The 25,177-nt window shown below is 40.9% G+C and overlaps 1 protein-coding gene across 1 annotated transcript in view; it reads left to right on the forward strand.

Moving 5' to 3' along the window:
* Positions 1 to 268: 268 nt before the first annotated feature.
* The window catches only part of PARP8 (poly(ADP-ribose) polymerase family member 8), a 173,486-nt gene continuing 148,577 nt past the window's right edge, over positions 269 to 25,177 (forward strand). Inside the window, exons 1-3 of the mRNA XM_060634582.3 lie at positions 269 to 538; positions 626 to 727; positions 1,688 to 1,742. Of these exons, the coding sequence (XP_060490565.1) occupies positions 433 to 538; positions 626 to 727; positions 1,688 to 1,742 (263 nt within the window). The 5' untranslated portion in view covers positions 269 to 432. The remainder of the gene's footprint in view (positions 539 to 625; positions 728 to 1,687; positions 1,743 to 25,177) is intronic.

A 25,177-nucleotide genomic window follows, 5' to 3' on the forward strand; every position in this document is an offset into this window, starting at 1 on the left:
GTCCCCGGCGCGAGCGGCGGCCGGGGCGGGGACGCCCAGCCTGCGCCGGGGATGGCGGATACTATTCACACCCCGGCGGCCGGGACCCGGTGACTGGGCGCGGGAGGGTCTGCAGCGGGCGGCGCTGCAGCAGCAGCCTCGGCACGGCCGCCGCCGCCCGCGGGCGCGAGTGTGCGCGGGTGTGGAAGGCCGGCGTGCGGGCCGCGAGGGGTGTGCGCGCGTGAGGCGGAGCGGGGCTCGCCCCTCGCCGGCGCCCGCCGCCCCGCCGGTGATCGCTCTCCGGCCGTCTCCAGCACCTTCGGCCCCCCACGGCCGTTGGTCCGGGCGGGGGAGGGAGAAAGTGAGACTCGGTGTCATCACCATCCATTGTCAGGAGGGGAGGAAATTGGAATCCAGCAGTGGCGAGCAGCAGCTGGGCGGTCACATCTGGGAATGCAAAGCCGACCTCCCCCTCCTCCTCCTCCTCCACCACCTCCTCTTCTCTCACCCAGGATCACTTCCGAAACCACTTCGCCTTCAGCCCCTGCCTCGGCCAGAGGTTTCATTTTTAACTGAATATTTGCGAAAGCTGGAAGCGTGCGAGGGGGGTGGGGTGGGGTGGAAATAGCGGCTGCTTCTTTTCCAGGGATTTATTTAATGGGGATGTGTTCAAGGCAAGAGCGAATTCAGAAGGATATCGACGTCGTGATCCAGAAGTCCAGAGCCGAGAAGGACTGCCTGTTTGCAGGTGAGTTCTCGCCTTTCCGGAGCCTCCGACCCAGAGCCAGCTTCCCTTGCCCGCCCGCCGCCCCCCTTCCCAGTTTTCTGACCGCGACGTGTGTGGCTCGGGCTGGGGGTGGGTTGCACGTCCCTGTTCCGGGGTTCATTTGGCAACAGCTGCTGCAGCGGAGCGGCAGCCAAAAGGGGGAGGGGGCGCCAGCCTCTCCCCTACTCCCCTCCCCCCCCCCCCCCCCCCCACTCTGGGGCGGCCACCAGCTCTGGGGGCAGAACCACCGTGGCCCGAGCCGGGGTCTAGCCAGAGGGGCCGTGCGTGGTCTTTTTACCCCCTTGTGGATGCCCGGAGCGTCCCAGCCCGCCTCCGGGCTTTCGGCAGCGGCGGCCGAGCCGGGAGGGGAGGACCCGCGGGTTTGCGCAATGGGCTGAGCGGCGGCGGCCGGGAATGGAGCCCGCTGCGCTGCGCTACGCTGCGCTGGCTGGCTGCGCCCGGCGCCGAGGCCCCCGGGGGGCAGCGCTGGCCGGGTCTCCCCGCCTTCAGCTCCAGCTAGTCCCCACCGACTGGCAGCGCGTTGCCCCGGAAAGAGAAGGGACGCCCGGGGTTTCCGAGGCGCCCTGCTCCCCTGCCTGGGGGTCGCCTTTCGTCCATTTTGCTCCCCCGGGAGAGGGATCGGATTTTGCTTTCTCAGCCGCGAGCTCCGCGGGGGCAGCTTCCGGCCGCCCCTACCGGGAAATTCCCGCCGTTGCCATGGCACCCGGCACTTGTTGCGGGGGGCGGCCTCCCGCGGCACCTGGCCCGGGGTGCGCAGCATCCCCTTCGGCGTGGCGCGGAGAGGGGACCGCGCGGCTCTCCAGCCCACGCCTGCCGCCCCGCCAGGCCTTCCCCTGGCTCCACTAAACAGGGGGCCCAAGTCCTGACCGGGGTTAAAAACCCAGTTAAGGGGTAGCTTTTAACAGGACTTTTCCGTTTCAGATTTCAGATACTCAGACTCCACCTTTACTTTCACCTACGTTGGCGGCCCCAAAAGGTATTTGTGTGTATAGAGTTGCTTCATTTCCTGTTCACAGGCTTGTGTTTCCTTTGTTCTTAGCATGTTCCTTGTTTGGGTATTTTTTTTTTTTTTTTTTCTTGTTGCTGTCCTTTAGCCACATCCCGAACTTGAGGTCCCTCCGTTTTAAATAACAGAGGGGAAATAAATATGCCCGATTCAAGTGTGTCTAAGATCACGCCACAGGCAATGAGCAGAACTCTTGCACTGTTCATGTTCTGCTGTAGTAGCTTCTTGAGACGTTTGGGGGTTGATGGAGTTAAGCGGGTGCAGAACCGGAATACTAGGTATGAAGTGAAATACATAAAAGATGAAAGATGTCACAAAGTAGTTCGATCACAAATAATAATTTTCCTGGTGAGTTGGGGCTGCATGTTTCCATATTTTCTGAAGGTTGACATAAATATTCAGTCTCCCAATTCTCCATACCTTTTTTTTTTTTTTTTTTAAGGAGTGGTATTTTGTTTTTCACATTTAGTTTTGGAAAGAATTTGGAAGTTCTGTGTAGCTGGAGTGTATCACTTCTCTCTCAAGGGGGAGGTAGGACAGATGCCTATATTAGTAACAGATTGTTAACAGTGTGAGAGAAGTCCAATTCCAATTTTGTATTTAGGAAGTAGAGTTACAATGAAAGGTAGCCATTAAAATGTGACTTGCTGTCTTCACTTGTTAAGATTTTCTGGGACACAGGTTTAAAAGAGCAGTGGCCACATGTGAGAACTGGCAGAGATTTAGCCTTGCTGTTAGGACATGACACGCAGTATCATTTGATCACATTCCAAAATGTCGCTTAGCTAATGGAAATGTTTATGAACATACAAATTGCAAAAGAAGCTTTCCTCTGTAAATACATTTTTTTAAGGTTGGAATTAATGTGAATCTTTAAAATGCTTAGGATCTGTGCTGAAGTCTAAATATCAAAAAAGCTTTAATTAAGATGGTTATCACATTTCCCATATGTACAGCCTAAGCCTCAGGATTGGTGTATTGATTTGATTAACTAGTTGAAAATATAACACATATAACATGTGTACTTACTGCGAGAGAATAAAATTACCATACTTCTTAATGTATTGGGGTGCTGTCATCTTTGTAATTATGAATAAAAAGAATAATCGAGAGGAGATTCAGCTGAATTAATGCTGCTCCTGCACTGACTGTCCCAAGGAGGTTGGTGTATATCCTTTTGGATTATTTTAGCAGTTAAAATACGCTGTGTGGCCCATTGAACACATTCTCTCCCATTCTCTCCCAGATATCTATTCAGGTAGATATCTACTTGAGTAGTCAGTTTCACAGTTAGGTTGTTCACCCAGGGAGAGGTGAGGCCTGGGGAATGCTGTGGGTCGGTTTTTCAAATAACTAGCTTATTTTCAGTAAGATACTTGAGTTCTTTTGGGCTCAGTTTACTTACCTGTACAATGAGGGAGTGAGCCAGACACTTAATCTCTAAGATCTGTTAGATGCTGCAGTAAGATTCTTTATCAGCAAATTATTGAACTGGTGTTAACACAGCAAGAGGTGGAGAAGGTATGAATGCCTCCAGGAGCAAAGCCAGGGGGGTTGGGATGAATAATTAACTAATTAAGATAACATCAGTTTTCACTGTAGGAACCAGTACCACGGTTGCTCTTCAAGTAAGAGAGGTTTCCTTTTCTATGTAATCGTATTAAGGGATAGTATTTTCTTCTGTCTCTGATTTAAATACCTGGGACTTGTGTCTGTCTTGCAGAACATACCGTCTGTTAAAGAAGAAAAATAACTCTTTGGGACTGTTGGTGTGATTGCTTTGTCTCCCCAAAAGCTTGTTCTCCAAAACAATATATAAAAGGTTGCTTTAGTATAATAATCATAATCCCTTTCATGATAATCCTTTATGGATTTATAGCTAATGGCAAAGAAGACATTTTTTTCCTGAAGAGAAAAATGCATTGTTTTCATTAACTACATTAGAATCTGATACTATGTATTTCTCATTGTGGCATGTCAGTTGGGCATTTAAAATTTTTTAAATCTCGCTGTTTTGATTTAAAGTGCTTATCAACTTCTGATATTCCATTAAGAGTGTCCTTTCAGGTAAGCTAGACTTACTTCACCATCAAAGGAGGTGGGAATCTTAAGGAGAGATAGTACATGATTATCTTGAATTCTTTATCATTTTCTCTAAACCATTGAGGACATATTTAAAGAATAATTTTCAGTTCAGGTTGTAGATAAATTAAGCCATTGTCTCTTTGTCACACATTCTAAGAACAAGTTACACTTTGTTCTAAAGGCAAAGGTTGACCTTACATGCTACTATTCAAATAAAGAAATACTATTGAGAACTTTTGTTACATGTGTATGTTTTATGTTTCTGTGGATAAGAGGAAATGCCCAGAGGCAGCTGTGTCTGGGCTGGCCAGTGGCCTAGTGAATTGGCCTTTCGTGTGGAGGTTGAAGTGCCCGTTAACATTTGCCCTTCTGCTGCGTCGGTCGACTTTCGGTGAGGAATGAGGGAGAGCCGATGGTCAGCTGGGAGACCGAGTTCAGTTAGTTTTGCCTCATGGGAAGGTACAAGGAATTCTTCTTCTCACTTTCAGATGTACAAACTGAGGCTTAGAGAGTTTAAGAAACATGCTGAGATGTACTCAGTTTGGTGAAGAAGCTACGGAGTAAACCCTGTTCTGTCACACCAAAACCTGCGCTACAGTAGTTTTCTCGGCCTCCTTGACTATGGGGACGCTTTAACATTGAAAGATTCTGTGGATACTTATTTGCGAGTGATAGTTTTAGTGTCATTTCATTGAGAAATAATGAGAAAGGAGGTGTTAAATGTTACGAATTTGGTTATTAGTACCATCTTCAAGTGCTTGAAAACATATGGTATGTATGCAGCCTAGATCACTTTATTCTAGCAATGCTCCTTGTAACACCTCTGATTCCCGGGTTCCTTAGAGGAACTTCACAGCCGTCAGTGGTTCAGGGCCTGCCACGGGCACCTTCTCGGCACTGCTGCTGGTTTCAGGGGTGTGCCAGCGTCTGGCCTCAACTCTAGACAGTTTGGAAGTTTATGCAAAAGTCATTCCTTCCCCATACTTGTCATGCTTCTGATCTCCTGCCTCCTCCTTTCTCCCTGATCGATGGACAATAAAATCCTTAAGACCCACAAAGGTTTGGGGTTCTTCTGGTCCTTCATCTCACTTGCCATCGGTCACGCAGTTAGTGGTAGGTGACACAGAAAGGGTAAAGTGGGTAGTGACAGCTACTAGAGACGGGAGAGCAGGCTGAGTCAAGAAAGACAAGGATTGGGCAAGTGAGCCCGATGGGCCTGGCCGTGGACCCTGGGGGGGTCCCTGGGGGTTTCCCTGATTGTGAGCTTCCAGCAAGGAAAGTATTGTGAGGATACAACTGAGATTTTAAAAATACACAAATAGTGTTGATAGTAAAAAAAAAAAAAAAAAAATTGAAAAGAAGAGATAAGCCAACAAAAAACAAAAAGAAATACACGATTTTTCCATCTTCTATTAAAGTATTAGAGTTTATTCTTTCAGAAGTTTTTATGTCTGTATTCATGTAAAGTATATACATCCAGATTGTATTATACTCTTTTGAGACCTCACTGTTTTTTTCACCCAAGAATGTAACAATGTCTTCCTTTTAGAAAGGACATGAGAATACAGAAATGTTTGTTAAACGGAGTTTTCTAATCAAGGAGTATGACTGCAGGACAAGAAATCTAATATTAGAAATTACTAATAAGTTAGAAACTTAGTATCTGGCAGAATGTGCAGAGTGTATATACATATATATAGTGTATATATGTATATATATACCCATATACCTTTTATTGTAGGGACAGACACTCTCTCACGTGGTCATTGGTAGAGTGGCATCTTTGGAAGTGTGTCCCGCCCCCCGCCCCATCTTTTAGGATTTTCTGTTCACGTAAATGTTTTAGAACATCACGTGTAACACTAACAATAGTGTCAGCAATCCCTCCAATCACATGCTACCTCTTCTTTCTCCTGTGCCTTTGCACGTGCTGCAGAACACCCGTCTACACCCTGTCTTCCCACCCCTTCCCCGCATTCATTGTTGGATCTTTGCTAAGCCAAATTCCCCTCTGAGAAGCCTTTCCTGGCATCCCCTTGCCTGTCCCTGTATTATTCTTTTAGTTTTTTTGTTTTCATATTCATTTATTTATTTATTTATTTGTTTGTTTATTTATTTATTTTGAGAGAGAGAGAGTGCGCGCATGAATAGGGGAGGGACAGAGAGAGAGGAGGGACAGAATCATCAGCAAGTTCTGCGCTGTCAGAGCGGAGCCCGACATGGGACTCGATTTCATGAACAGTGAGAGCATGACCTGAGCCGAAGTCAAGAGTTGGGTGCTTAACTGACGGAGCCACCCAGGTGCCCCACTGCTAGATACTTCTAAAACCATGTTGTCACATTGTGTTGTTAGCACCTGAGTTTACTTGATCGTCTGTCTGACCTTGAGCCTCTGGGAGGTAGGGCCTGTCCTATTCACTGCATTTTTCCCTTGCCCCTAGCTCACTGCTTAGTACACTATGTTTTCTGAACAAGTAGATATTGAATCAATCATTATAGGAATGCTAAAAGGTCTTTTGGCAGGTGGGGAGCAATTTCCTAACTAAATGACTAGGTATAGAGATAATCACATACTTCAAAAAGCCCCAAATCTGGTAATGTCACTTGCAGTGGACTCTCTTAAGAATCCAAAAGTTGCCTTGCCAAGTTATAAGCCCTGTGGCATGCTCAAATGCTTTCAGGGGACAGGAAGATAATGCAGTGGCTTAACATTTGAAGAGAGTTATGAAGACTGGCACACTGGAGAGTTTGGACTCTTAAAAGTATTTAATTTCAGTTTAAAAAATCAATAGCACTTTGGTGATCAAGCAAATTTTCTGGGGGCCCTAAATCACCTGGGCTCCCAGTGTTGAATTTCTTACTCATGGGGTGTCATGGAGAGAGACAAGCTACTTGATTGCAAAAGTGCATTTGTTTTGACTTTCTTAGAAAGGAGGAATGTACAAAGGTGTGCAGGAATGGGGACATTGGGAGGGTGGCAAAGTAGAAAAAGATCATCTGAAAAAGATTAATCAATTTCATTGTGAAAGAATTACATACTCACTCTAGAAATCTTGAAATATACAATTATTTTGAAACTATCAAGTGCTCCTTAAGGTGTCATAAGGGAAAGAATGATCATTTTTTAAAATCAGAAATTACCACATTCCTCTTGGCAATGGGGACTTGCTTCCCATAATCTTATACTGTATCAGTTGCTATTTTTTATAGTGTGTTCCTTGGAGCCCTGAGAACAGACATTGGAAATTGGGGTGCCTGGTGGAAGGGAGTGCAAAGGAAGCCGAGTGAGGGAATGAGATCTGGGCTCTCTCATCCCTTTGTAGACTATAGCTGCTTTGGCTCTTTTCTGTGTACGGTTTTTTTGAAAAAAACTTTCATTGTTAAATGAATTTCAAAACCACTGACCTAAAATAGCCACCAATTTTTAACACGAATTTAACTTCATTGAAACTTACATATTAAAATATTTAAACCCCATTTACTTCACGGGTCAAGATAATACTCTTAATCATCTTTTTGGTCACAGTCTCTGCTATGCCTTTTGCCTACTGTACATCCTATGTTTGCAACAAAGACGAGTAGGTATTTTGTCAGCTATTTTACATTTTATAGCTAAAGAAACTTAGGCTTAGGCCATTTAAATAGCCTACAGTTAGTATGAAGCAGAGTAGGGATATATTTCAGTGTAAGTCAATGTTTATGTAAGGTTGAGGGGTATTGGTTGAATTGGCATGACTAGGATAGTTGGGAATGTTTGAGGTTGGGGAAGGATTGCTTAGTGGGATGTCAGCCAGGGGCAGTACTGAACATTCCACTGGTTGGCAAGGGAAGTGCCCGAGCCCAGCGCTGAGCATTAACAGTGAGAAAATTATGTACATTGGCTGTGGAATCCTTACACAAATATTGGGCTGATCCGTTTAAATTCCCCATCATTTCTCTCGGCAGCACTTTGAAAAATACATATAAGTGAAAATTTATCAGTCCTAAAAATATTTTGTAATTCTCTGCACAGATTTGCTGTTGGATAGATTGTGCTGTAGTTGATAAATCTTGCTTTAAGACAGCTGCCACTGACTTAGTGTGGAATTGTAAAGTTATTGGCGTGTAATCTTTCTTTTTCATTCTCTAAATTTTTGAAATCTTATTTTCCATGTACCCCCAGGAAACGCTAATAAGAAATAGGTTTTTATTAACAAAGTAAGGCTTGTCATTCCTATTTTATTGTGACATAATTTAGGTTTTCTGTTCAATTGTCTCACTTAAATGGTGGACACTCAACCCAGCCTATCAGAACAACTCGTGATTTCCTCGTTAAAAGAAGCTTCCCTTCCCAGCCTTTCCCTGGTATCACATCATTTGAACCTCAGGTCTCATGTGTCTCACCTTCCTCTTCATTTCTTTCCGCTTCATATGCTCCTCTGCTGACTCTTCCTTTGAAATCACTGTGGTCATCTTCATCCTTCCCAGGGTCCACATTTGGTCCCGGCTGTGATCACCTTGACTTACGTGAGTCACTTTAACCCAGTGTTTAAAAATTCTAGATTAACAGCCCCTCACCCATCCAGTTCATTGATACCTGAACTCTTTTAAGTATGAATTTAACCGTAGCATTTTTTCTGCATGGAAGCCTTCAAATGTGACCAGGGTTTTCTCCATATCAAATTTAAGCCCCCATTCTTGGCTTTCTAGGGCAACCTTCCTATCCAGTCGTATGCATTTCTTAGGCTTCCACTGTTTGTTTATTGACCTGGTCTCTCCATTCAACAGCAGGTTGTATTTAGTGCATTAAGCATGCACAGCTGTTGAAGGTTTATTGATTGATAGATTCTGTGTCACAAAATACGCTTGCTTTGGATATCATGTTCATGATTTTTATTATCACCAATGCCAGTTCATTTAATCTTTTCTTTGACCACAGGTGGCATCTCTGTGAAAATATATGATGAATTTATGGTCAAGAAGGGGATAGAGTAAGATCATGAGTAGGACAAACAGAATAAGACAAAGTGAGATCTGAGGAGGATGGGATGAGAATATGAATAGTTCTGGGTAGTTCTCGGTTCATTACAGAGTAATGGCAACAACAAGTTTTGGGTGTAGTTCATTTGCATATCAGTGACATCCCAGTTTATGGCTGACACCTTCTTGGTATTAATGGTGGTGGGAGGGGGAGGGATGCCAAAGCAGAATGTTAAATTTAAAAGGGAATCATCCACTTAAACCCTTGTGCAGTCTGATCAATTTTCTCTGTATAGGAAGTAGCAGAAAGCTAGCTGCTAACAGACTTTCCCCAAGAGGGTTTCTTTCTGAACATTTTGAAATGTAGATGGAAAAGATCTTACTCATGGCCTGCAAGTGTCCTTAGGATTTGTCAACCAACTCAGAAGTGCTGTAGTTATTTGGGTTTTCATCATTGTTTTGTTTAAAAAACAAGTATAGGTTGTTATTCCAGGAATCCAAGAATCACTTATAGAATATTTACTGTACACAAAGTGTAGATTGGAGCCAGAGACTCAACGTAACTACTTTACATTTGTTAGGCTTTCACAGCTATGAAGAAAAAAGTTCAGACAGAATTGGAAAACAACAAAAATGCTGTTAAGGACAGAGCTGTGTCAAAGAGAGAAAGTAAGTCAAATAAAGAAAAAAGTCACAAAAAATCAATATTCTGTTTAAAGACTAGAATTCTGGTTCCCAGCAGAGTGCCTAGAATACAATAAATATTTCCTATTATTTCATTAAAAAAAAAAAGTTATTTATTTTGAGGGGAGGGGAGAGACAGAAAGAAAGGAAGTGAAAGAATCCCAAGCAGATCTGAGCTGTCAGCACAGAGCCCGGCGTGGGGCTTGATCCCACGAACCATGAGGTCATGACCTGAGCTGAAATCAAGAGTCAGACGCTTAACCAAGTGAGCCAACCAGGCGCCCCTTTCCTACTACTTCTTAAACGACAGTAATATTTTTCTTACATTATGTGATAACATTCCCAAACTGTTTAATTAGGTGTTAGGTGTATGGCCAAATATGTCTGGGAAATGCTGAGATAAACAATATTAAACCTTTCTAATGGTTGGCATTTTAGAGCTTTTTATATATTACTGTACATTATGCATATCCAAGAGGTGAATGAAGTCTTCAGGCTTTCTCAGACTTATTTGAGCACAGATCTGGAACGTCTTGAGAGAGTTGTTTTGTGGAAAACACTTTGGCAAACTCTGAGTCTTAGTCATTAAGAATAGTTTTTGAGTAAACAACAGTATAGTAGAAATAGAAATTGCCGATTCACATTGAGCCCTGAAGAATTTATTTTCGGTGATTTTTATAAAACTTGCTTTATGACCAGGAAAGTTTTGGTTAAAGGCATTTGGCATTTCGTGCCACTCACTGTTTTGTATGAGGGTTTATTTCTCTGTGTTTGTCACTTTGTCCTCAGTCATGTTGAATCCATTTATAAGGGCTTTCAACTATTCTTCTTCACAGCCTTGAAGCCAGCAGGACCCAGTCTGGTGCAGGATTAGAAGTCAGCCTCATAAGGAAGTGTTTGAGATAAATAATGATTTTTGTGTAGCAGGAGTACTCATTATATCCTCTTGAATTCTGCCACTTTGACTGCAGTAGGGCTTCTTAGTGAGCAGTCTTTGGTGGAGTATATACTTTTGGAGAAATTCATGGTAAGGGAAATCTGGAATTTATCTAAATGTTTCTTTCTTTCTTTCTTTCTTTCTTTCTTTCTTTCTTTCTTTCTTTTTTTTTTTTTTTTATAAATTACATCTAGAAATCAATGAAAATATTTTATACAATTTCCACCCAGTGACCAAATGAGAAATTTACTGAAGGAGTTTTAAAATCTTTCTCAGAGTTTTTCCAGCATTAGTCAGGAAACAAAGCAGACTCTTTTAATTTTTCAGACAGTGTCAGCCATTAAACTTTAGGAAGTCACCTTACTTTCAGTAATGCATGAATGGAGAATGAAGCCAATGCTTTAAAGTGTACTCCTGTGGACTCAGGGCCAGGTGTATATTTTAAATGATGCATGTTAACAGTAGACTCATTCTTACATGAAAAGTCCATAGCTGTGGTGATTCAGGGAAGCCAGTGGAACCTCACAGATACTGGGAATCCAGTAAATTCTAGGTTTTTCGTTTGAAGTCAGTACGCAGAATCTCAACTGAGTGAATTCATGGTTGTGATAATACGTTTGTCAGTCTGTATGTTTCTGTGGCATTGATCTTCTTAAGAACAAAGTCTTAGATATTGTTATGGTGAAGATCTAAGCAGGATGTTAAGATCCACTTCATAAGGTAGAAGCTGCTGCTGTCATCATTTCTCATTAAAATGCACCACAGCTAGACCTGAAAAAAAAAAAAAAAAAAAAAAAAAAAGGCCCTCTAGCTGTCAAGCAGTCATCACTTTATTATCACCACAGAATTTGATATGATTTCTCTAGTGAATGGTCAAATTCATTTTTAGTTAGCTAGGAAAAAAGTTTGAATAATTCACTGTGAGCCAGAATCTTTCCTGATTCTTTTTGGAGCAGTCCATCCTTATGGGAAAACCAGCCTAGAATGGTGATTTAATTAATTCAATTAATATGAGAATTGCATATTCTTGGCTGAATGTGACGCCCAAATGATAAAATTTGGACCAAGAAAGATTTTATTTTATTTTTTAAAAAGTTTATTTATTTATTTTGAGAGAGACAGAACACAAGTAGGGGAGGGGCAGAGAGAGAGGAGGACAGAGGATCCGAAGCGGGTTCTGGGCTGACAGCAAAGAGCCCAATGCAGGGCTTGAGCTCACCAACGTGAGATCGTGACCTGAGCCAAAGTTGGCCACTTAACCAGTGGAGCCACCCAGGCACCCCAACCAAGAAAGATTTTAAACTTCATTTTTTAAAAATCATACTAGTTTGGTTTTCTTTTTAAGATGAAGTATAATTGACATACAGCATCGTATTAGCTTCAGGTGTACAGCATAATGATTCGATATTTGCATGTAGTATGGAATGATCACCACAATATGCCTGATGAACATCTGTCACCACACGTAGTTACAAAATTTTCTTTCTTGTGAGAAGGACTTTTAAGATCTACTCTCCTAGCAGCTTTTAAATATGCAATACAGTGTTATTAACTGTAGTCACCATGCTGTACATTATGTCCCCATGACTTAATTAGAACTAGAAATTTGTACCTTTTGATCCCCTTCACCCATTTCTTTTATCCCCATCCCCATTTTGATTTAATATGAGCTTTCTGTGTTGACTTCCTATGTCATTGATTTAAAATTTCCAGTGTTCTCGGGGCGCCTGGGTGGCTCAGTCGGTTAAGTGTCCGACTTCGGCTCAGGTCATGATCTCACGGTTTGTAAGTTTGAGCTCTGCGTCGGGCTCTGTGATGACAGCTTGGAGCCCGGATGGACCCTGCTTCAGATTCTGTGTCTCCCCCTCTCTCTGACCCTCCCATGTTGATGCTCTGTCTCTCTCTGTCTCTCGATAATAAGTAAACGTTTAAAAAAAGTTAAATTTCCAGTATTCTCAATTCTTGATGTCCAACATACACGAAATCCTTTCCAGCTGTAGGTAATTGGCATGGAAAAATCTACTTAGGGCAGGAGTTTTGCAGAAGCTTTTTTTTAAAACAGAAGTGTGACATTTCCTGTCTTTGGGGTACATTCTCGGAAATGTTACATTTCAGACGCACTTTTAAATGAAAATACAGGTACTTACCATTACATACCTATTAGAATGGCCAAAATTCAGAACATTGAAAACACCAGATGCTGGTGAAGATGGGAAGCAACAGGAAGCCTTGATTCATTGACAGTGGAAATGCAGAATTGTCCTGTCATTAGAAGACATTTTGTCAGGGGTGCCTGGGTGGCTCAGTTAGTTAAGCATCCAACTCTTGACTTCAGTTCAGGCCATGATCTCTTGGTTTGTGAGTTCGAGCCCCGTCTCGGGCTCTGTGCCGACAGCTCAGAGCCTGGAGCCTGCTTCGGATTCTGTGACTCCCTCTCTGCCCCTCCCCAGTTCGTGCTCTCTCAAAAATAAATAGCCATTAAAAATAATAATAATAAAAAAAAGAAGACAGTTTGGCAGTTTCTTACAAGAATAAAGATGTTCTTACCACAGTGTCCAGCAGTCACACTCCTCTGTATTTACCCAAAGGGGTTGAAAACTTAAGTTTACACAAAACCCTCACATGGATATTTATAGCAGCTTTATTCAAAACTGCCAAAACCCGGAAGCATCTAAGGTGTCCTTCAGTTGGTGAATGGATAAATCAACTGTGATACATACAGACAATGGAATATTATTTAGCACTAAAAAGGAATGAGCTACCAAGCCTTGACAAGACATGGAGGAAATAATTCCTATGACTAAGTGAACAAGACCAATCCGAAAGGCTGCATACTGTATGATTCCATCTAAATGGCATGCTTGAAAAGGCAAAAATATGGAGACAGTGAAAATATCAGCGGTTGCCAGGGGTTACAGGAAATAATGAATAGGCAGAACAGAGAGTGTTTTTAGGGCACGAAAAATAACAATGGTGCATACATGTCATTATACATTTTTACAAATGCATAGAATGTACAACACCAAGAGTGAGCCCAAGGGTAAACTATGGACTCTTGGTGATAATGATCTGTCACTGTGGGTTCATCATTAGTAACAAATGTACCACCCTGGTGGGGGCTGTTGATCATGGGGGAGGCTCTGCATATGGGGGATAGAGGGTATATGGGAAATCTCTGTACACTTTGCTCAATTGTGCTGTCTCCAAACTGCTCTAAAAATGAAAGTCTATTAAATAGCCAGAAAAAAAAAAAAGTCAGGTGCTTGCCAAGACTTTTTCAACTTCTAAATAAGGATTCTGATCTGTAGAAAGTTTAAGAACTTCTTTTTACATGATACAGGCATGTAAATTTGAATTAGGAAAATATAAAATTAACGATTTTTATTAAATAAAAGTACCTTGGCATAAAACTAAAATGCATAGCCTATATTATGGATTTAGTATGCAGCTAATTACATAGCAGACAGTCACCATTTTAAATTATGTTTCTATCAGTTTTTTCTAAGTATACTAAGCAATAAATAATCAGTATTCCAAGAAATACTAACAACTATTACAGAAATTCTATGCCTGCTAATTTTTTAGTTGCCGTAGAAATACATAATGCCGGTGAACTTTTCAAATAAAATCAAGTAGGAGTTGGTGCCATCAGATACTTCTGTGGCTGAATACTGAGCGTAAACACAAAACATATTTGAAATGTGTACGTTGTTGTCTCTCTTGCACACGTGATGCACGGATGCCCCCACAGACATTTGTGTGCACATACCTGCAACACGTTGAAGTTACAATGCGTTTTAAGTTTTCCTCCTAAACATGCAAAAATAACCTAAATTGCATTTGCAGACATTAAGAAAATAATAATATACCTATTTCTTTCTCCCTAACCACCTCCCCACCCACAACATGCATATACACATGCACAGGCACACAGTTCTCAAAGATAGAAAGTAATGAGAACTTCATCGCACTGGAAAGTTTTTGTGGGCAGGAGGAGTAGGCAGGTGAGGGACACCTCATAGTTTAAAAAACTAATGATTATGGCTTTTAGAACCACCACAGATATACATACAATTCTTGTAAGTCCAGCTTTAAATTGGACCATGTTTACAGATTAATTGTAGTCTAAATATTTTTCAGGGTTTATGAAATTGCATTTTATAGTTTCCAAAGGAAATATTTCCAGTGTTGGTTGAGTTATAAGATTATTATTTTTTTAAATGTTTATTTTTGAGAGAGAGAGAGACAGTGCACAAGCTGGGGAGGGGCAGAGAGAGAAGGAGACAACAGCAGAGATCCTGATGTGGGGGCTCAAACTCATGAACCGTGAGATCACGACCTGAGTCGAAGTTGATGCATAACCGACTGAGCCACCCAGGCAACCCAAAGTTATAAGATTATTTTAAACATTCTTTGTAACTCATAATTTTACAGTGCAGTATAACAGAATGGACAGATTGATTTGGTTTCCTTTTAAATAACCAAATGACTTAACCTCTTTGAAAAGTCTTGATTTTATCATCTGTGAGATGGCGGTAATATTGCAAGGTTTTCAGGATTGAATTTGATAATATGCTTGGGTCCTGAAGACTACTGTCAGGCTCAGTGGTTTGCTAGAAGGAATCACAGGGCTCAGAAAGCTGTTATACTCACAGTTATAGTTTATTATAGCAAAAGGGTACAGAATAAAATCAACAAATGGCAAAGGCTCATCGGGCAAAGTCCAGGAGATGGGCACAAGTTTGCAGGTGTCTTGTCAGTAGAGTCCTATGGACACACTTAATTTTCCCAGCAGTGATGTGGGACAGCACAGGCAAAGTGTTGCCAACCAGAGAAGCTCACCTGAGCCTGGGTGTTCAGGGTTTTTACGAGGGATCAGTTACAAAGGCATGTTGCACCTTTATGAATTGACCTCAGCTACTCAGAATCCAGCCTCCCAGAGCAAAAATGGTTTCACCACACATCACATTTGTTAGCATAAACTGCCTGAGCAAAGTGGTATTGCATGGCCCAAGACTTAGGGCATACAGAAGCACTCTTACCAGGCAGAATATTCTAAGGGCTCAGAGCTTATTTCCTTGGAACTGGCCCAGGGCCAGTCTTGAAGACAGGCCTTTCTTGGGAATGTGCAGGCTTTGAGCAACCAAGGCTTGCATTAACCCTTTCCTGCACATACACTGATGTGTCCAGCTCAGCACCTGTCAGAGCAGGCAGTACTTGATATCATTAGTTAAGCACTAGCCCAATTCCTGGAACCAGGACCTCAGGAGCAGGCAGAGTAAGGAAAAAAAAAATTGCCCCCGTTTTTTGGTAGGACAACTGCTCTGACTGGTTTGGAAATATAAAATTTTCTCCATTTCTCTACTATCATTGAATAACAATTTCTAATAAAAATTACATTAAATGTACATAAAAGTAAAAAATAGCAATAGCATATGTTTATTTTTATAATTGCATGCTATTTTTTTTCCCCAATAAATAACAAAGCATATGTTCACTCGTTTAATTGTGTGCTGGGTTTTTGTTTTTGTTTTTTTTTTTCAGTGTCACAAAGTGCAAGGCTAAACTTTTATCATTTTTAGAATCTAAAGGTTCTCCAGACTCACTTTTGGCCATTATCAGGTCACCACAGCATTCAGTGATAATGCTTTTCCTCTCCACTAGTCTAGATTCCTGATCTTCACCTACAGTTCTAGAATAGTTAGGATTTTTATTTATTTATTTATTTTGAGAGAGAGAGAGAGAGAGAGAGAGAGAGCAAACGCACGTGTGTGTACATTCACAAGTAGGGGAGGGGCAGAGAGTGGGAGAAGGAGAGAATCCCAAGTAGAGAATCCACACTCGGTGCTGAGCCCAACTCGGGGCTCGATCCCACGACTGAGATCATGACCTGAGCTGAAATCAACCATCAGACGCTTAGCTGACTGAGCCACCCAGGTGCCCCTAGAATAGTTAGGATTTTTTATCTAACCTGAAAAATTTTATGTTTTTGTTTATATTCCTTATTTGCTTACCCTTGTATTTTTTTTTTTCTCCATTCTTTACCTGAGTTGTGTAATACTGGAAATTAAGTAGTTTCTCTGGAAAGGCAGCTGAAATGTGTTTTAGGGCCACCACAAGAGCCTTTGTCTTGCAGGTACCTTGCAGTGTCCCAGTCTCCCTGATCCTTAGGAAGTCAGGGTATATTCTGATACATGCAGCAGTTTCTGCTGACTTTTCTTGCATTTTCTGACATGTAACAACCTTCTCTGTAGGGAAAAACCTTTTTCTGTTGTTGCTGTCGTTTTTATAGGGAACAACTTTTAATTTCACGGCTGCATCATCGCTTTGCCCAATAGGCAAGTGGTGGTTCCAGGGCTGAGTGACACAGGGTAACCATGAGATGAAGTGCAATAGTCTGTTGAGGGTCAAGCTCTCGCTTTTGCTGATGCTGGCAGATAAATGTCACAACTTCCTCCTACACAGCAGTTAGCTAAAAAGTTTCTTTCAATATATGTATGTATGTATACGTAAGTGAAAAGCATGAATTTTGTTATCAAGAAATAACTGAACAAAGGCTCACTAAACAACTGATACGGGATAAACAGATCCTAATTCTTGCTTCTAAGTTACTGTCACATTTTTGTCCCAAGGAAATTTCTCATTTATTCCACGGAAAGGGTAAATGAGAAGCCGTTGGAAGGAAAAGGTGGCTAAAGCAACTTTATACACTGGATTGCCTCAACATTTACATTTTTTTAAATGTGTATTTATTTTTGAGAGAGAGAGGGGGACATTGCTAGCGGGAGTGAGGGGCAGAGAGAAAGGGAGAGAAAATCTTAACAGGCTCCATGCTCAGCGAGGAGCCTGATGTGGGACTCAATCCCACGACTGTGAAATCATGACCTGGGTGGAAATCAAGAGTCAGATCCTTAACCAACTGAGTCACCCAGGGGTCCCAACAGCATTTACATTTTTAATTAAAGTATCTGGTTGATAATTTAAATTAATTTTAGGGGCGTCTGGCTGGCTCAGTTGGTTCAGCGTCTGACTTCGGCTTGGGTCATGATCTCACGGCCTGTGGGTTCGAGCCCCGTGTCGGGCTCTGTGCTGACAGTTTAGAGCCTGGAGCCTGCTTGAGATTCTGTGTCTTCTCATCTTTCTGCTCCTCTCCCATGTGCGCTCTCTCTCAAAAATAAATAAATATTAAAAAAAAGAAAAGTTAATGTTAAGCCGTGTTGTAAAGGGAAAGATCCTCAGATTCTCTGGGAGAAGGTGTTCGGGACCAGATATTTACCGTAGGCTCACCGCTCCTGCCTCCTTCCTTACCCTGCACCCGTGGTCTGTAGCCTTACTTTCTGTAGCCCCCTCCCCTCTACTTCACACCCCCTCCATGTTCTGTATAAGCTCCCAGTGTTTTATCTTTTTCCACAGTGACTCTCAGGGCTCTTGGAGTTGCTATGACACGTAAGGTGGGAAACAGTGTGGCTGAGCATAGAGGTCATCTGTGAACCAGCCGTGTTCCCTTTGCTCCTCCATTCACTCTGTGTGTGTCTGTCTTTGTGGAAGTCTGTGTACGATTTCTGTGGAGCAACTATTATCACAATTAAAGCATACCGCCTGGCAAATACATGAATTGATTTCCCCCACACCCCCCAGAAAACTTGCTTAAGTGCCGCACACTCAGAAAAGAAAAACACTGTTGTCTCATAAAGTATGTTTCACTTTCATGTGCCTTTCCTCTGCTAGAAACTAAGGCCGCCCTGCTTGAAGGGTTAGCCTCTCAGTAATGTGGGAGGCCATGTGTAAGAAGACAGAATTAGAAAATCAGATTTAAATTAAAAGAGTAAAATCTTCATCTGTCTGGCACAGATCCATCAGCTTTGTATGTTTTTATGACCTAAGGGCATGCCCGATTTTCATAAAAGCAATGCATTAGCATTTAAACAAACAAGCAAAAATTATTTTTGATACCCTACTTGAAAGGGTGCATGAATACTTTAAGTGTATTAAAAATTTCACAGATGGTTGAAATTGTATAAAATGCTGAGTTTTACCTTTTTTCATGCATTAAAACAGACCTTGTTTTCTTAATAATGAATTTACGTAGATACTTTCCCTAATAATAGGACATTAGTGAGTCTTAGTTCCAACTCAAAAGAATATGTATTTCCATAGGTATACTAGAACAATCAAATCTGTCTGATTCCATTAAAAATCCTACTTTTTCCTAAAATCTTAAAAGAACTTAATGTCTTAACTATTTCTTGTTTTATTAAAAACAATTGTTTTGGGGGGGGCGCCTGGGTGGCGCAGTCGGTTAAGCGTCCGACTTCAGCCAGGTCACGATCTCGCGGTCCGTGAGTTCGAGCCCCGCATCAGGCTCTGGGCTGATGGCTCGGAGCCTGGAGCCTGATTCCGATTCTGTGTCTCCCTCTCTCTCTGCCCCTCCCCCGTTCATGCTCTGTCTCTCTCTGTCCCAAAAATAAATAAAAAAAAAACGTTGAAAAAAAAAATTAAAAAAACAAAAAACAAAAAACAAAAAACAATTGTTTTAGGGGACGCCTGGGGGCTCAAGTTGTTTAAGTATCTGGCTTTTAGTTTCCTGTAGGCTCAGGTCATGATCCCCTGGTTTATGAGTTCAGGCCCCACAACGGGCTCTGTGCTGACAGTGCGGAGCCTGCTTGGGATTTTCTCTCTCTCCCCCTCCCTCTGCCCCTCACCCGCTTGTTCTAGCTCTTTCTCTCTCTCTCTCTCTCAAAATAAATAAATACATAAATAAACTTAAACAAACAAAAATGTTCCAGTGAAATACAATTGAGCAATTGAAATTTGTTTTCCCAATATCTACAAGCTTTTTTTTTTTTTTTCTTTTTGGCTTTAAGTGTGTTTGGCTTTGAATTCAGTTCTTCCATTCTTGAAGGTCTGTTGTGTCACTGATCTATGAGGCAAACGCCATTTAATCATCCTGGATGTGGGCGGACGGTGACTTTTAAGCATCTTTTATTTCTTGTCCCTAAAATGGTGAGGGGGGCGGGGGTTGGCTTTGGGAAGCTGGAAAAAAGCGATAGTGAACATTCCTCTTTGATCATCTATAGTAAGTTTATTATTCTTATAGCTTCAAATAGTCTGAGAGCTTCATATAAAACTTAATTTCAGTTTCAACTAGTTGTGAAGCACTTAACCCAAAATAAAAGTCTTTGATTTTTAAGTTGTAGAGGAGACTCCAGAATCAAAACAGAAGTTTCTTTCATCCTGAAGTTCTTTAGAGTCTGTGAGAAGGCCTGAGTGAAAAAGCAAACTGTTTAGTTTGGTCATTAAGGGGGAACTAATTAATTCAGTGGTTACTGTGATTGGAAACCAAATAACCGAGCTTGTTAGAATCATTTCTAAAATGGCACAGACTTTGTTCAGGGACGAGAGGGAATGTAAAGACATGGCTTTGTGACATACTTTGGTGGTTTAAACCTTTCTTTGTGTTTTGTTTTCTTCCGTGCTTGATTTCGTAGTTATTATTTCACATCCTCTGATTAGTGCTTTGGCTGCAAAGCAGTGTAACTGTTGCTCATGGTACCCTTGGTCATATGGGCAAATGGCAGTACTGATGGTGGGGTATTGCTGTTTGGTCAAGGCTGTGTAGTTAGAAACTTGTTTTCCCAAATATTCAGTACATCCTCCTCTTCTGCTGAGTGGAGAAACCTAGATGTGAGGTGAGGCTGATTGAATACACACCGGGGTGGGGCTAACATTTGATGTCAGCTTCTTTGCTTGTCAATTGTTCGTTGCCTTTAAATATGAACAGAAAGGGTTACCACCAAGAATATGAAAGTAACATTTGCTAAGCTAAATTTTAATGAAATCATTTTGGCTTATTTATAGTCACTTAACATTTTCAGTTCATGTGTTAATATTAATTCTACTTACTGGAGAGAAAGTACAGAAAATGTTATTCAGTCTGATAACCACCTTGTTACTAGAGAAATGTAGAAGTTTGGCATTTTAAATATCGGATGTTTTAAGTTAAAAAAAATTGCCAGTGTCCTGTAGCACGGAGAGATAAATCTGTGCCTGCTTGTGTCCCTTTAATCTTTCCCTTATAAAATTAAGCCTAGAGGCCTTATACTATTTTAAATTTTCAAAATTAGGTCACATAAATGTTGTGTCAGACTTCCAATTCATAAGTAGTATTCTTACGAATAGGAATATAGGATATATTTATATCCTAATTGCTTAACTGTGGACCAGAGGTGAACTTAGAATGATGATGATGTTTTCAAATGTTAGTAAACTGTTTTTCTGTGATCTCATATACAAGTGTGATGGCTCCCCGCCCCCCCCCCCCCCCCCCCCAGCTAATATTAGAACATATGGTCTGATACATGTGAGTACATATTTGGGGAAGGCAGGACAGAAATCAGGATTGACCTGGAAAAGACTTGGTCCCAGTATTTGTGGATTAGGAGGGGGAGGGACCAAAAAGGAACTGGAAAAGCAGTGACCAGTAGACCGAAAGGTTTAGCAGCAGAACTGGGGTAGCGGGGCAGGGGCAGGGATTTCTCCTAAAAGGTTGAGGAGAGTTCCTGTGGTCACTCCCTGCTGCAGGGCTCAGACTGAGAGCCATCCACCTAGGAAATGATTTAAACACCCTGTTTCTAGCTGGAAGGTGAATGCTTTATTTACTTTGAGGAAGATGTTTGACCCCTCAGTAGATTCCATCAATTTCAGATGTAGTGTAAATACATTTTCCCTTTGGCTATTTTACAAGGACATTGAGGATTAATTGTATTTAAAAGAAAGTAGCTCTTGAACTCCGGTATGGAACTCCCAGGAGATGAGGAGCTGTTTATCATTTTCTCCTCATTCATTCTTTATTCATTCATTTAACAAATATTTGTTGAATACCAATTACACTGAAGACACTATAACAGGTGCCCTAAATGGGAATACAAAGATGAATGATTAGGGTGACTTCTGCCCTCTTTATATTATGTGTTCATATTTTATTTTTAAAATTCCCAATATGTGTAATTGTGCTAGGATATAACATTGCCAATCTCAGCAATAGTTGATCTTTGACCAATATCACTGACATATATATTTACTTTGTAAGTTCATTTTTCCTTTCCAATTTTAGAACTACTCTAACTTCTACTGTAAAAGATGTATAACATAACTTCATGTTTTTTTCCTAAATTATAATCCGTGCTATAAGAACTGTTTTTTCTTATTTAAAAAAAAACACAAGTAATACTAGTAAACAAACAAGAAAAACAGCTCCTTACACTTTACTTCTTCCATTTAAGATACATCTATCATATTTTTATTTATTTATTTTTACATGTGTCTTATTTTACATAGCACACCTAGAATCATTTGTTACTTAATGAAAATATTACTAGGTAGAGGCTTAAAAAAGTTTCTAATATTTATATTCTTTTTAAAAAATTTTTAAAGTTTATTTATTTTGAGAGAGAGAGAGAGAGAGAGCCGGGGAGGGGCAGAGAGAGTGCGAGAGAGATAATCTCAAGCAGGCTCAGCACTAGCAGTGCAGAGCCTGATGGGAGACTTGAACTCACGAAATGTGAGATCATGGCTTGAGCTGAAATCAAGAGTCAGACGCTAAACCAAATGAGCCACCCAGGTACCTCTCTAATATTTATATTCTTTAACTAGCATTACAAAGCATGTGTTAATCCATAGTTTGAATTAAAATATGTTAATTATCAGGGACATGAACTTAAGATATTTCCAATGAATATTGATAGGATGTTCTAGTACAAGCATGCATGCTTTTTTTGGGAAGGCTAGTGAAGATTTCCTAGCTTAGGTGATATTTATTTATTTATTTATTTATTTATTTATTTATTTATGAGAGAGGGGCAGGGGCAGAGGAAGAGAGAGTCTTAAGCAGGCCCCACGCCTGTACTCCAGAGTCCTGATCGTGGGGCTTGATCTCATAAGAGTGAGATCATGACCTGAGCTGAAATCCAGATTTGGACACTTAACTGACTCAGCCACCCAGGAGTCCTTTAGGTGACTTGTTAGCTGGTTGGTTCTTGAAGTTCATTGAATAATGAGTGAACAGTTTTGACTACCAGCCTGAAAATGTTAATCTTTAATTTCAATCAGAGCAAGTGAAAGCAGATAAATTAATAATGTGTGCCCGATTCTCTATTTTGGGTTTGAAAAGAAATAAAGACTCTACCTCCTAAATTAGGATAGAAGGGAGGAGTATTTCTCTCCTTGATTATTTCTCAATTTGGAATTGTGTTTTTGGAAAAGGAAAATAGTAGTGCTGATGTCAGTAGCCTTTGTCACTGCCAAATGACGTAGATAACGTCGATGTTTTGGACTAGTTGTATAAAACCATAATTAAGCGTGTAGTCTCAGATGAATATCTGTAAAGATGTACGAATGCTGAGCTAACATGAAAATTATGGGTTGGAAAAACGGTGCATTGAGAATAATAAGTGGTAACTAAAGTTATATATATATATATATATTCATTGATTCTGTTTCTCTTCAGTTTACATAATGTCATAAAACTGATAAAGTGCCTAAGTGTAAACTTGACAGAGAACCAGCATCCAACTGCTGCTTAAATCACATGAGCCTGTCAGAAACGTTATGACAGTATTTTAGGGATAACTTACTGTTATTTGTGAACCACGGTCAGGAGTGACTTCTAGGACTCATTTGACTTCATCTTTATAGCATAGACTTTTAAAAATGATTATATCCGTATGGCCGCTTTGAAAGCCAGTTTAGTAAGTGTCACAAATGGCAGATATTTCTCTTCCTGCCTGCTGTTCCTTCCCCAGAAGCAGGGTATGGGATGAGGTCTCTTTGTAGGTGGTGTGCTTGCTGGTCAATCCGGGGACTCGTGGTTCTTTTGCATTTCCATCCAGTGAAGATCAAATCTTAGCATTTCTGTTGCTTCAGCTGGTCCATTTATAACAATTGCTCCAGACTAGTTATCTGTATGTTTCTTTTTCAGGAATGCAGGTTTTCTGATATTCCTAATCATTCTTTTTGTATTTAAAAATGTTTTTAGTTGATTAAAGAATGGGGATCAGCAATCCAGGAATTCCGGAATGCACAGCAGTCTTTCAGGGCATGGAGCACCACAGGAGAGCTGTTTGTCTTGAAATCTGTGTGTGTCAGGATGCGTTTATTTGCTAATGACAAAATACTCAACTCAGATTGGCTGAAATAAAAAAGAATTTTCTTGTTTATGTAGCTCTAGATTGGGTGGTAAACTGGGTTTCCGAGTTGACTGGATTAGGGCTTAACAGTGTCTTCAACAACTTGGTTTCTATCCAGAGGTCGACTCTTGCCTTCCATGTCGGCTAGTATCCCTTCCTCGTGGGATTGCGAGACAGCTGCTGAAAACTCCAGTGCTTTTTCCTCTTCCATATCCAGAGAGGGGAAATGCTTTCAAAAGCTGATTATTTTAGTCCTCAATTCCATTCCCATTGCTAGAGTCAGGGGTAAAATTAGCTGTCCTCAAATTAGCTACCCTGAGGAAGATAGGATATGATGATGAATAATAGGAACATTTCTAAGAAAAAGGGATTAGATGTTGGTGTGACAACCCCGAAGTCTGCCGGAGAGAGTTTTTCCACCTCCATTTCACAGTTTATTTTTCTGTTGGGCCTTGGAAAATCTAGGGAGCAGTTGGACTTATCTTAGGCAAATAAGTGTACTGTGTGATGTGAGGATAGGCCAGTCTGACACACAGCGTCTGTAGCACAAATGAAATACCCTCCTGGATTTGAGTGTGCCGAGGGGAGACTTCTGTAACCACTATTTTTGCCATGAGCCCCAAAGAACCCTGTTGAGAGTGCATTACATAAGAAGAGGCCTCAGGAGATAGAGATTTACTGGGAAATAGATCAGAACATGTCATAATGATTCACCCCATTCCTGTGCAGGTGGTAGAGATCGTGTGTAAATATTTTATTCTTTTAGATAATCTTCCACAATTCATTTGAACTTGATGTGATTGCAAACCCACATAATGTGACATAAAGTATGTATTAATACTTTCAACCAATAATGATAGGAATAAATATCAGGTAATTCTCACCTCTCTATAAAATGTAATTATGAAAGTTCTCAATTAATATTTATATAACGCCTAGAAGTTAATTCTAGCTTTATTCTTCAAGTACTCATCAAGTGACATTTAAATTCTTTACAGAATTAAAACCATTATATATGATGTGTGACTAAATACATTTTATTCCTTTTATTATAGCCTTGTCAGTTAAGAAAATTAAGAACATCATGGTACATTACTGGTTGAGCTATGGTCCAAGAAAATTATCAAGAACAAGAAAATGATCACATTGGTATTCTTGATCTCAGACAAATATCATTCAGAGCTGCTTCCTTGTTTGGGCCAAAGGAATTGGGTTGGGTTTGGGAAGATGTTTAGATAGGAATAATTTTTTCTTGCTGAGTTCTTCAAGGTACGCTACATTGTTCCTTTGGGCTAACCTACTGTTTGACCCTCTGGCCTTCTAGGGAAGAGATTCTTTAGTGTACTAGATACCCGAGATCAGATTTCCTAGGAGGCTGACTTGCTTGAAACTTTAAGCTGGCGACTCTTGTCATTTTTCCCACCCTATCCACTCCTGTCAGCCATCAATCACAGCATTTGATATTCTTGGTCAATATGAAAGTTTTCTACTTTCAGTGAGCATAGCCTTCTTATGTTGCAGCAACCAAATACTTGTGAAATATGAACCACTTAATT

The sequence above is a fragment of the Panthera onca genome, chromosome A1, assembly GCF_046562875.1.
Source record: "Panthera onca isolate mPanOnc1 chromosome A1, mPanOnc1 haplotype 2, whole genome shotgun sequence".
Lineage (NCBI taxonomy): Eukaryota > Metazoa > Chordata > Mammalia > Carnivora > Felidae > Panthera > Panthera onca.